Source organism: Cavia porcellus, unplaced genomic scaffold (assembly GCF_034190915.1).
Source record: "Cavia porcellus strain 051 isolate PalLab524CR breed Dunkin Hartley unplaced genomic scaffold, mCavPor4.1 scaffold_9, whole genome shotgun sequence".
NCBI lineage: Eukaryota > Metazoa > Chordata > Mammalia > Rodentia > Caviidae > Cavia > Cavia porcellus.
The window spans coordinates 30,462,745-30,477,008 of NW_026947492.1; the positions used below are offsets into that span (position 1 = coordinate 30,462,745).

General features: G+C 33.9%; 1 protein-coding gene across 7 annotated transcripts in view; it reads right to left on the reverse strand.

Annotated features, from left to right (window-relative positions):
• The window catches only part of Gria4 (glutamate ionotropic receptor AMPA type subunit 4), a 334,303-nt gene that overhangs the window by 42,673 nt on the left and 277,366 nt on the right, over nt 1-14,264 (reverse strand). For all 7 annotated transcript variants that reach the window (XR_010049759.1, XM_063256141.1, XM_063256144.1 and 4 more), the window contains 3 exons: nt 11,616-11,822; nt 5,462-5,832; nt 2,963-3,161 (listed from right to left, as the gene is read on the reverse strand). Coding sequence is in view for 6 of the 7 variants with exons in the window: in XM_063256141.1 (XP_063112211.1) it covers nt 2,963-3,161; nt 5,462-5,832; nt 11,616-11,822 (777 nt within the window). In the remaining variant the exon portion in view is untranslated. The remainder of the gene's footprint in view (nt 1-2,962; nt 3,162-5,461; nt 5,833-11,615; nt 11,823-14,264) is intronic.

The following is a 14,264-nucleotide window of genomic DNA, read 5'->3' on the forward strand; positions in this document are numbered from 1 at the left end:
TTAAAAACTTACAAACTTTAGAAATAAGTATTTTTGGTGTAGTTCATGTAAAAGACTACACAGTAAGTTATTTCTGAAACCTTTTTAGTGAGCCAACAAGATATTTATTTTTCTGTTTATCGCACAGGCAGATAGATGATAAACGTGCAAATATTTCCTTTATTAAATGATAATCAGTCATCACTTTTCAGCAAAATGCAAGTGACCATAGAAACCTGCATTTATTTTACTGCATACACAGAATGGTTTCCAGGTAAAATCAGTGAATTTTGTCTACTGAATTCTGGGTGGAAGCAATTTCAGAGTGACAGATTTTCAACTGTGTACCAGCATTATGTTAGAATGCATTACAGTATTAGGTTTTTATTGCTAAGTGTGGGGATGAGGATGCACTCACTAAGTTAAAGACATTTGGTAAATTAACTATATTTGGAGAGTATACTGTCATAACAAAATTTTTAAAAATCTACAATTTTTTTAAAGGTTTATGCAGTTATATCTAATAAAAGTGTTCCAAATTATGGACAACAATGTTACTCACCATTGTTTTTTTTTTTTTTTTTTTTAGGCAATGCCCAAGAATGAGTTCAACTGAATTTTTTTTTTTTTTTGTACCAGGAATCAAGTTTTTCTTGTTTTAGTTCATGTTAAATAGTACATTAAAATCAAATCTTTTTAAAAAAGCACATCTCAAGAACATAAAATTTCAAACTGGTTAAGTAGTAGCACATTATATTGCTTTTACTTTTCAAGTTCAGTGAAAAAAATTATGTGTATATGTTTAAAGTGAAAATTAAATCTCTAAAATATTTGAGTAAGTCTGACTATTAAATAAGCAACACTTATATATAAAAGCATAGGAAATGGTGAAATATATCATGTTTTCTACACCAAAGAATATTCTAATCTTTAGACCAATGATGCCAATTATAAAATGTATTCATTATTACCTACTTCATAATTATGAAAATATATCTAACTACTTTTTCAGTTTTCAATTCTGAACTCTTTTCTGTGGCCAGATATTACCATATACGTATCTTTGGATTTAAAGAGAACCAAAATAGAAAAAGTGTTCACTGATCAAAAAACTCAACCCCATAATGCATCAAACAACTAAATACAACAATGGTAACAACAACAACAACAACAACAACAACAACAACTTGTGTACACTTATGGAAAGACGAAGAAACTCATCTACCTATGTAGTGCAATTTTACCAGTTTGAATCAGCACAAGTGAAATATCATACCGTCAAATGCCCAGAACTTATGGTTTTGCTACTATCGTCCTATGAGAAAGTAAACATGTTGCTTTGAATTGATAGAAAACATCTTACAGAATAATGTAACTTATAGAAGCAGTACAATCTGTAGTTAAGGTTTTGAAGTCATAGACATTTGCAAGACTTTTTGAACAGAACCCAGTTGCACAGGAAATACTGTAGTACTGAGCAACATCAAATTAAAGTTTCTGCACAGTCAAGGAAATAACGGACAGAAGGAAGACACAAATGACAAAGGACAAAAAACCTGGCAGTTATTCCTCAGAGGATTAATACCTAGAATATATAGAAAGCTCAAAAATATTAGACCCCTCAAAATAAAAGACTCAGTCTAAAATTCGGCAAGTGAAATGAATAGACACTTCATAAAGAAAAGTAAAAATGACCGATAAGTACATGAAGAAATACTCAACATCACTGGCCATTAGAAAAATGCAAATTAAAACAACCCTGAGATTCCTTCTTACTCCAGAAAGGCTATCACCAAGAAATCAAATAATAATACTGAGAAGACTGTAGGGAAAAAGGAACCCTTCCACACTGCTGGTGGGAGTATAAACTAGTTCAGTCACAATGGGAATAATACGGAGGCAATGCAAAAAACCCTGAAACGAGAAATTCCATTTGACCCAGCTATTATCTTTCTAGGTATATTCTTGAAGGAATGAAAGACATCATATTATAGCAATACACGCATACTCATGTTTATAGAAGCACAGTTCATAACAGGTAAATCTTGGAAGTAGCCTAGACGTCCATCAACAGATGAACATATAAAGAAAATGGGATATTTGTACCCAATGGAGAATTACTCTGCCATAAAGAAGGATAAACTTGACTCATTTGTATGAGGCAAAATGAATGCACCTTAAGACCATAATGTTAAGTAAAATAAATCACACACACAAACTTAAATATTGTATGGCTTCTCTTATATGAGAAACTCACAAAGAGCACAGCAAAAATATAGATAATAGGAAGTGGTAGATCATTCTGCAGGGGCGGGGAATCAAGAGAGAGACCGAGTGTGGAAAAAGGGAGGGAAAGGAATGGGCGTGTTATATACACGTGCCAGCTCCACACGAGGAATATAAACTCTATGTACTGGAAACATGCAGGGAAGGAAGGAAGGAGAGAGAGAGAGAGAGAGAGAGAGAGAGAGAGAGAGAGAGAGAGAGAGAAGAGGGGAGATAAAAAGAGGGATAGAGGATGGAAAAAGGAATTGCGGTATATTAGGTAAATGTATCAATTGCTCACAAGAAATGTAAATATTATGTACTACAAACATTTACTAAAGAAAAGAAAATAGTAAAATGTGCTTTCATTTTTATACTCTAAGCCCCAAAGCAAACATAAATCCAATCTTGTCCAATCCAGTATTACCACAGCATGATCAACACTGGAAAGCTTTGGAAAAATTACATTATAAATTTGCTTTGATTACCTTTTCACTGTTATTATTTCTTAAAGGCTTCCTCCTGCAGAATGAATCAATCCATTAGCTTTTTAAATGAAAGTCATTATAAAGTTCAGGAAGTATTAGTATTGGACATAACTTTTACCATTATGTGTGAAGAATCTATGAAAGCTAAAATCATAATATGATTCTTGGACAAATAATCTGAATTTCAAAGTTATGAACATATGTCATCATTAGTCTTTCCCTGAACTTACTCTAAAGAATTCTTTTGTTGACCCTGAATCCAGTGTTCCATACGCAATTTCTGTTTGTTTGGCCAAGTCTTCTGCGCTTTCTATGGGGGAGACCATTCTCTCAACCGTCAGGAAAGCAGCCAAGTTAGCAGTATAAGATGATATAATGATGAGGGTAAAGAACCACCAAACACCTCCAACAATTCGACCTGAGAGGGATCTAAACATGAATAGGATAATTCACATTGTTGTTTCTCTAAGCAACATACAGAAAGAAGATATGTCAGTTTCATCAAGCATTCTTAAAAATAATAATTGCAAGTTTCATTTATTTTCTGACAATCAACTCAAGAAAGATGTTAATATTTCCTTATAATCTTATGGCGTTTATGCTGTACTGAATACATGTGCCACTGAAAGTATGGAGACCTTTTCTATTTAATGCTTAACTAGCAGACATGTGGAACTTAATGACTTTATTTTAGATAAACAAAAGGAACACTTCCTTAAATTCATTACTACCCTCTTTCACTCATATTTCAGGCTTTCTGAAATTAGTTACAGCCTAAGGTTGATGAGATAAATGTGAGGCAATGATTTAGGTGGCAAGACTGTTTCATCGCTTAGTTGGACATAAAATAGCAGCACCTCTGGACAATGATGGGGTCCTAGAGTCAGTGCAAGTCTGTGGCTGCTTTTTCGTAGGGAGAGAAACACTGTCTTTAGCTTCACTGAGAGCCCTGCCCAGGGAGCAAGGCCACGCTTCACAGGAGGCTGGACAAGATGGAGGCTTGGGATTGGTTTCAAACTGACCATACTTCCATACTTCAGAATTGTCTCTGCATTTGGTACTCAGTTTCTGAGATGAGCAGAGGGTGAGATAGTGTATGCCATAAAGTATCTTATATAAGGGAACGAAAGTGTTCTTCCTACATTTGCTCTTTGGCTATCAGAAACTGAGTGTGAGTATAGAAGAAAAGTTAAAAACAGATGACTGAAGAGATACAGGAAACTTTTACTCATTGGGACTATCAAACTATTTTAAATTCTTGCGGCAAATCATTTTTAGATTTAAAAATGTCTTGTGTATAATCTGAGATCTTTTGTAGGCTAAGGCAGGAGAATCTCAATTGAGCCCAGCCTGGGCAATTTAATGACTTAGCAAGATTCTGTATCAAAATAAAAATTAATAAGGGCTAGGGATGTAGTTTGGTGTAAATGTCCTGGGTTCAGATCTCTCTCTCTCTTTCTCTCTCTCTCTCACACACACACACATACACTGATTATTTTTTTAAGTGTGAATGATCGTTCCGTATTTCCCAAGGTACTTCTAATTTTAAAGTGCTGTCTTACTACTTGTTATTGTATGTGATACTTCTCGGTTTTAACTTAATATTTCCTTAATCTTGTCTTTTAAAAACCATTATGTCATTTGCTTTGATGCTAATTCGTTTAATTGAAAATTATTGATTCAGTTTCTCATGTTGTTGGAATTTAAGGGCATTTATCATTTTGCTGGTTTTTATGAAGCACATGGCCACATTATAGAAAAAATATTACTTTTTGAAAAAGCAAATTAGTGATGCTAACACGCAATCAAAATTAAATTCAACATTTTGCTTTTCATGCTTTATTTTCCCTGTGGGAGAAGTTGGGAAATTTTCTTGCAGTGGGAGATAAGCTAAGTTTTAGGGAGCACAGAAAATGAATAATGGTATCCAATAAAAGGATCCATGCATCCCCAGGTCCTGAAAAATATTTCTAAGCAACTAGCATTTATTACCTTGTTGGCATTTTTCCTACTGCTTAGCTTATTTATGTGTTGTTACATAAAACAATATATCTTGTACAAATCACATTGACTTACTGTTTAGGAAATTCCACGACAGAAATCTCCCTTAAACCATTTGAGCTGATTAAGTTCAACATTTATTTTTAACATTGGAAAACAACAGTAGCAACAGAAACAATATTCATCTTTGAAAAGGATACAAAATTAAAAAATGAATGCCTCTTCTGCAGTTTAGGTTTTCTTCCTTTCCTTACTAGGGGTAGAACACCAGATCCTTCACACTAAAAACTGCCTTTCCAGCCCTTAAATTTTTTTAAATTTAGAGATAAAAGTCTTGCTAAATCATTAAATTGCCAGAACTGTACTCATTCACACTTGCTATTGTCCTGCCTCAGCCTCCCAGCGTGCTGGGACTGCAAGCATGCAACACCAGTTTAGTTTCCATCTGTGAAACCACTGAATGCAATATTGATATAAAATAATTTTTAAGTTCCCACGGTTTGACTATTTACTTTTCTGTTGAGAAATTTAATCATTATGCTCTAGAGTATCTATGTTTTGTGCCAGTTTGGAAGAAACTGGCTATGAACATACTTACATCAATGAGAATTGTTGATTTCCTCTGAGTTTAGAACTGTGCTCTGCCTCCAGAAGAACACAGACAGATACTCTGTACAACATTCAGAATTACTGGGAACTTGGTGAGCAATGTGAGTTTTGAAACTAACCTTGGTGAAATGTCACATCCTTGTTGCATAAAAGCACCAAGGGAAAACCAGAGGCTGTTAAAGATGCCAAACTCATTGGGAGGCTGGTCACTGGGTCCTTCCTTTCCATCCTCCGGCTCTTCTGTGTGCCACTCATAGGGGCTAAACCTGCTCACTAGGAACAAGACCACACTGACCCCGATGTAGGCAAAGACTATGCACATCCATATCTCATAGGCCAGAGGGTCCAGGAAGGAGAACACTCCGGGCTTTGACTTCTGAGGCTTCTTGATCATGATAGAGATGCCCAAGCTCATGAAGGGCTTGGAGAAGTCAATGACCTCTTCCCGAACCAAAGTGATTGTCAGAGGTGCAATAGCAATCTCCGCTTTCTGTAAGAAAAAAGACACAGGGGACACATAGATTAGTGAATTTGAAGAAGCACTGGAGTGATACAAAGTTAGCCAATCATGTATTCATCCTGAAGTTTTCAAGTGCCAAAGTGAAAAATAATTCCAATTATAAATAAGAACATGAATGGTAATTTGTTTCCGTAAGATATTACTTGAATGACATAAAGTATTTTTAATATAGCGAGCAGTTAGATAAAAAGATGAGAAACAGAGAGTGGATGCACAGAAGTAACTTCAACTCACATCACTGTTACGACTTTTTGAGGGTTGAAATAGTGCGGAGGAAAAGACTTAATAGTTTTGCCATATGGCTGTGTTTCTGAATTTCTTGGCAGGAATGCAGCTATGCAGCAGCCTTTTCTGTTTCATTTGGAATGTTGCCCCCAATTCATTACTTAGCCACCCTTAATGTTAGGAATTGCAAATTTCAAACAGTCCTTTCTTATTTATTCCTTTCCAATTACAAGAAAACTGATCCTAGAGTCTGTGTTTATATGATAAAAGAAAACCCATTGTTTGACAACATTTTCCAACTCATTGCACACACAAAAATCTGGAAATTGGCATTTATTTCTTGCTATGCACACACTTTGATTTTCTGCTTCCAATTTTTGAAAAAGACTTTGGAACACAGTAGTTTCAATTCTGATATTATGATCAGAATAAACCAGCTTCCTTTTCCAGTTTTGTGATTTTGAGCAATTTTTTGAGCCGCTTTCTGTATCTTCAAAATGGTCCATTTAAACTTCCTAACAGTCTTATGTTTGTCATTGTCTTCTAGATGATGGAATTAGGTCACATAAAGATGGACCTTACACATGTGGCAGCTCTGAATCTGAGCCTATTGAACCATATCACCTCTAAAATCAAATGAAATAAAACGGTGTAAAAACTAAACTGTCATACACTCCACAAGTAAAATGTTATAATTATTTATCTTAAAAGAAAAATATTTAATTCTGATAGGGAATCAGAAACATAGCCATACACATGAAAGGCTGCCACGCTTACATTCACTCCTGTATCCTCTAGAGCTTCTGAGTTGATGTCAGAGCCCCTGCTCAACCAAAGGGCAGTGAAGGGCAAGGATGGCGCGGGGACCGCCCTGCAGTCATGTCTCTGTTGGGAGACTGTATCTTCAAGTAGGAGCAAATAATTTTCCTCATAAATGCTCACACACAGAAGACCCAGAAGTACTAGAGAGACTGTTATTTTCATCATGTTAGTATTGTTGGTATCATTTCCCTTACCTAAAGAATGTATGAATTTGCTACAGAAAAATTAGTATATAAAAATAACAGATTCAACAAATCAGGACGTTATCTTGTTCCCCTTGCCTACTTTGCATTCTTTCTGAATGCCCCCAATAGACTTTGCTTTATAAATATTTTTATTATTTTAAAAATAGAACATTATAAAACACTATTTTTTTCTTCTCAATGAGTATGATGAATGTTTTCAACTTAAACATACAGATTAAAGCTTTCAAATATTTCATCAAACTAAACGATCAAAAGGTACTCAAATTTATGTCTTGTGGGATGTTTGTAAGGCTTCTAGCTTTATACAATTTAAAATGATAGCTGCAAACATTTTTAAAGACAAGTTTGCAGACATAATGTAGTCATTTAAAATAAATCTCCAGGGTTGGCAAAATACTCAGTGGTAACCAGATAGTCATGCACGAGTGAGACCCTGTGTCCAGTCTCCAGCAATGAAAAAAGTCTAGAAAAGGAACTCTAGATTCTGGTCTAACTAGTAATGACTTTTTCAATGCTTATGATGTATTTTCCCTTCCTTTTCTCCAGAAAGATGATGCAAGCATCTTCTGTCACCAACAGGACATGAAAGGACCTGTAGCTTTGATCCTCAGAAACCTCCTGTTGTTTTCTTACATATCTTTGCCAATTTTCTTTATGAAAGAATTCATCATAGTAATTGAAATTTGTTTTTATAAGGTAAGTAGCTCTTTTTACTTCTTTTATGCATTGTCTATCATACTGTGATCCCACCTTCTACAAGGACACTAATTTTTGGTTTTCCAATTTGTGGACAGTTTAAAACAAATTTGAGTATCAACTTTTATTTTCCATATATGTTACAAATATTTTCCCTATTCATTAGCTGTTTTATTTCCATAACTTACTTCATGGTACTTTAGTATAATACATAGTTTTATTATACATATTTGTGTAATGATCATTCTCCTCATGGGAAGTGGGTACATGTATATAATACATCTTAATTCTTTTTTAATCCCTTTCTTTCCCCTCTTTTCCTCCTTCCTCCCTTAATGTCTTGTACCCTTTTTCTTTGTAAAAATCTACCTCCCCTTTATCTATAATACATATTTCATTTCACTCTTTGTTTGTGTTTGGAGTTTCATGTATTTTAAATTTTTTTGTATGTATACAAAATTCTTTTTTGTTTCCAGTCCTTGTTTCATGCTTTAGAATTACCCTTCTTATTATCATATTTATAACCTAAAATTTATTTAGTATAATTCATGATAAACCATAGCAAGATTATTAATATTCCAAGTAGTTGTCCTTCTTTCCTAACAGGAATGGATAAAAAATGTGCCCTTTCACTGACTTGAAATATCTCCTTTCATGTATTATATTTTTCTGTATAGAATCAACTGAAAATTTTCATTTATACAAGTTACCATCAAAGGCAGAGGAGAACCTTAAATAGAAAGATAAGAAAAATGAAATGAAAGTGTTCTGAGAAATAGATGCAGTGGACAGTGAATATTGGGTGACGGTGGTGACAGAAATGTCTATTGAGGATACCTGAGATTTGTGAGTTTCAAAAAAACATGGTTAAAAACCAGAATCTACATGGATTTTCTCTGCTAACGCTAGGGATGTTATATGTCTCTTGTTAATAACTGTCAGTGTGTACTAAAAGTGGGTATATAAAAAGTTTCTTTTAGGGGTTGCACAAGATTTATGACCTCTAGCGCTGCTTGAGTGAGGTTGGTAAAGCAATATTTCCACATGTACTGCATGCAGGTGTGTCCGTGCCAGAGAGCTATGCAGTGTGCTTTGAGAAATACTCCCTTGCATTAGGACACTAACAGCAACTAAAAATGAAAAAAGAAAAGAAAAAAGAACGAGAAGGAGGAGGGGCCCAGGTGAGGCATGGAGCAGCAATACTCAGTGGGAAATAAGCACACTGCTAGAGTGCACAGATGTGATCACAAAAAGGGTCTCAGCGTATGAGAGGTTCTGAGGTTTTGTGTACCTCTGTGGTGATGTTTCACAATCCACATCAATTATAGCTGCAACACTTGCAGAGTAAGTAAAAACAAGTAATAGATTTGAAGTTAATCATTGAAATGGATTCAAAATTAATCATCTGGCTGTATTCAGAATAAGACAATGAATTGAATTTTATCTGAAGAGGAGGAAGTGGGCATTCCTGCATGTATTAGCAGGAAGAAAAAGATTGATTAGCTGCTGCTAGGACAGACTTTGTAGACAGCAGGGAAAAGTACAAAATCTGTGGAAAGCTTAAGAGACATAGAAGAAGATTCTCTCAGGGACATAAGTAGGCAGTTACAGTGTCAGAGGCTGAAATCTTTAAATACTTAGATTGGCTGTAGAAAGATTATGTTGTTGTCAATAACCATTATGTTAACTTTTTTCTCTATGACTTTGGGACTTTGTGATACCATGGCATGAATAGTACTGATATGTTCTTATTGATTGTGCTGTTCTCTTGCTATCATTCATTTTAATTATTTAAAGTCCACCCCGCACAGCCAGGGTTTTAGCACAGTGGCATAAGCACATGCCTGACAAGCATGAGGTCGAGTTTGATCCCAGGTACCACCAAAAAAAAAAAAAATCTATTCCCAAAACAAAACATGATCAGAACACTTACAAAGGCTTGGACTTGGACTGTCCACCCGCAAGATAGGGACTCTAGAGGAGAAATATGTAACAAATGCTCTCAGAAAGTAACTCAGGTTAGTTAGGCTGCCTATAACTAGTAAGTAACCTAAGTATAATTTTTCAGATGAAAAGCTTAATAGTATTTTGAAAAGGCATTGAATTATTGTATAAATTTGAGCATCTCTAAAATCTCAAATGCTCCACAATCTGAAACTTCTGATCAGTGACATGATGCTTGCTACCAGTGGAAAATTCCACACCTTGCCTCACGTGATTGATTACAATCAAAACATGGGTCCAAGCACAGAAAGTCTGTTTCATGCACAATATTATCTTACAATATTTTATACAATTACTTTCAAGCTAAGTTTAAAATACGTGTGTGAAATATAAATAAATTTTGTCTAGTCCCTAGAAATCTGATTATTCTTAAATCTGGAAAAAGTAGATAATGTCTGTGTCTGAAAATTGCTTACTGTTTAAAAAGTTTAAGATATTAGCGAAAGAACAGATTTATATTGGGAAGCTTTTTTTCTTTGAATTTTAAGAATCAGGGAATCTTCTGCTAAAGTATGTTTTGCCTTTTTAAAAACTATCTTTTCTCCCTCATTTATGGTCGTCATCTAAGCAGTCAGAAATTCTTTCTTATAGATATAAAACTGATTGCTTTATAATGTCAAACAAAATTTCCTCTTTCTGCTAGGCTGTAGCTACTGTATTGTACCACACTGAAAATATTCGTTGCTTTATGGTCTGAAAAGCGAGATGCAGAATCATGAAACTATCCAATGCAGTGCAGATAGGAAAGTGAGTCTCTCTGGATTTTAGATATATCCTAAATATTTTTATCTTTACTCTATTCCAAGATGACTCTCTGTGTCATTCAACATTTCAAAGGGCCCTCAAGAGGATTAATCAGATGTATGCATTGAAAGTGAAATCTGTGAAATCCAAATTGACTTTCAGGACATTTCAGAATGTATTTCAAGTATATGGTATCCTTTGTAATTACATGACAAACCAGGATTACTGTTAGCTATTGATCTGACTCTGGACTTTAAAATACTACATCATCTCTAGCATTGTGTAAGTGCGGGTTTCATTTTGACACTGCAGTGGTAGCTCAAGAGAGAGATTTCGCTCTTATTCATTTAGGCACTAATGTTAGCGGCTGCATCTGCCCTTGGCTAACCATGTGCCCACTTAGTACTTGGCACACACAGGAGAGGGCGTGTGTGCTTTGTGGGAGGCTTATTTCAGACAAATTTCTGGCCTTTGTGTTTTATTATGTATGCTGGTATGAAAAATGATGGCATTACATAAAGTTTACATGTACTGTGTTCTGCAGAACTGTAAAAATATTGAATTATGGGTGAATATTTTATAGAAACTATTGTAGTGATCATCAATTACTTAAAAGATGCTTATAAGTATTTACAAGTAACAGAGATATAAATAACTAGTCAAATAATAAACCAACATTACATTGCTTAAAGAAATCTATTCCTATAATTACCAAATAAGAGATTTACTAATATAATTCTGTGGTGTAGCGACATCAATCTGCAGGGAGCAGTCATCTCAGATCCTGAAGTCTGTGTTTCTCTTTGTTTTTAAGTAGGAAAGCATATTCTGAATTTTTATCCCTTTTCTGACTTCGAAGTTATTAAATATCAGTTTCATTACTCAAAAATCACATTTTTCAGGAAATAAGGAAACATTTGAATACTATTCATGGCTCTTGGAACATAATTGTGAATTTTAAAAACAATAGAAGACATTTAAAACTTGATAAGAACCCAAGTGAAAAAAAGTTTCATGGTAACATAAGTAGATTTTTCAATAAATTGATTTGCTTACCCCGTAAACAAGTTCTCCTACCATCCCATTCCAGATTTTTGTATCTGCATCCCTCGCTCCATATTTTCCATCAGGGACAATGGCAATTTTGTACTTGATACCAATATGTTTTGCAATTTCAGATGCCAAATCTACACAGTATCCTTCATACTTGTCATTTCCTTCAAACATTTCATGATTTTTCTTGTACATAACGTATGGGGATTCCTATAACGAGAGAAGGATAACTGTAAAGGAGAAACTACGAAACATTTGAAAGTCTTCGTGTCACTTTACAGCTTCAGAATTTGAGAAATAAGGTATATTTGCTATTGCATACATACGATTTTATGTGACTAGAAAGAAATAATAAGATAGATACAAATCTACTTGGAAGTATATAAACTGCTCTATCTTGGATACTGAAAGTAAAGTATTTAAAATAATTTTCAGTTGAATAATAGGTAATTAGAAAAATGTCCATTAGTAATTTTCTAGGGAAGCATAAATATCTTCTTTGACGATTAAATTATTCTTCCCAAAATATACTGTGAAATTATAGATTATTCAATATTCAACTTTATATAATACCAAACACATTCAGGATCAAATAGCTCAATAGTCTGCATTTGTAAGCCACATTTCACTGTGTCTTTTAAGAAAAGGCTATATAAACTTTCTTTGATCTCTAATATTTAGCAACAACACTAATTTTCTGTACAATTGTTCAACAAAAATAAGTTAATAACTTTAAAAATCATATAAATTCATTTGCTAATTTTGTTCAATGTTTTGGCATTAACTGTGCTTCATGACTTTTAAGTCTATTATAAAATATGTCTCTAATGGAAAATAGCAATTTTTCCCAATATTGATGTTGTCATTTAGTTTTCTAAGCAACTGAGTCAGAAAGTAGGATGAAGAATCATTGTGAGCATCCATAAAAAATAAATCATTTACCAGTAGCTAGTGACTACCAAAGAGTTTGTACTTGGAACACAAACAGCACCTCCACACACACACTCACAGTCAAACCATTTAAAGACTGTAATTAAAGAGATTTGTTTACAAAAACTGTTTAAATTTGTAAATGACACCTAAAGTCAGCTGTGTGCGCAGTAGACAAAACTCCTAGTCATGTCCAATTTTTCCAGAGAAGGACTGATAACCTTTCGGTCATGGTATTATTGACATAACATACTTGCCTTTTATAAAATTATACTCTTCATTTAGTAAGTTTCTTTGAGACAGGTTTTACTGTGTAGCTCAGCCTGACCTTGAACATAGCTTAAGCTGTCTCAAATTCACAGTGATTCCTCTACTTAAGCCTTCAAAGGGCTGAGATTAAAAGTATGCACGACCACTTACAACGAGCAATTGTTCTAAAAAAAACCCTTTATTTTCCCTTAGAAAATTCACAATCATGTGTGGCAGTTGTTCTTGGAATTCTGAATTAGAGAGTTATTTACTTTGCATAATATGACAGTCCTACACTAATTCTGACTTTAAGTACTTTGTAAATGTAGAACTCCATTTAACAACACTTAATAAAATGTGTAAACTGCATGACATTTCATTTTCTCATAGATATTCTAAGTAATTCTACAGTGTAGACTTCTCCAGGATTGACCTTCATACTATTTTCTTAAATCTTACCTATACTTGGCATGACCAAAGGGTCTCACTTTTTGAATTTGATGAATATTCTAATACTGGATTTGGTTAAATAATGTGTCTCTACCCTCTATAAAATGAAAACAACTAACCATCTCTTCTCTAGATAGATAAAAATTATTAGTTCACAGAAAACATTTTGTAAATTTATAAGGTTTGAATTTGTAAAAGTGATTATGAAGATGGATGAGTTGTTGCAAAACATTGTTAATTTCTAAAATATGTTATAAAAGTAGTTATGAGCTAATTCTTGGTTTTCTTTTTTTAAATAGTTATCTAATTGTACAATATGGAAGATTATGTAAGAAAAAGAAAAAAGTCATATATTTGTAAATGGCTTTGCATTCTAATTTAAGTGTCTGTACAGCTGGCATCCCTAAGAAGCTTATGACTCATTCAAAACATGGATAGCTAAGGCACATTGGATACTAAAGAAGAAAATCAGACCCACAGTGTCTGAGTATCTGAACACTCGCAAACCTGTTTCTCACTTATATACGCTGCCATATTAACATGTAACATGTATAGAAGTTTCTAGAGCCCCAATAATCTAACCACTTAATTCTCTCTTCATAATGTAGTGAAACTTTTGTTAATTAAAACTGTGTGTTTATTGTTTAATCAAATATTTATTAAGTACCTACTGTAGGTCAGGCAATTTTTTGGAAGATATAGGCACACATTTTTATTTTTACAAGTTTTTAGAAAATGTCCCTTGTTCTGTTATGTTCAAAGTAATTGCAAATTCTCTGTAACAAGGTTAAAGGAGTGTGAATGGGAGGATCAATGATAAAATGTAATGAAAACAGTAATAAATCTTACTTAACTTTGCTCTGTGTCAGTCACAATGCTAAACTCTTTAATTATGCCCTCTGATTCATTTTACACATTGACACTGTGAAGTAGAAATTTCCTATTTTACAGATGGGGAAGTTAAGACTCACAGGCAAAACAATTGTTCGGTTTTACAGAGAAAACAAGTGACAGACCTAACTT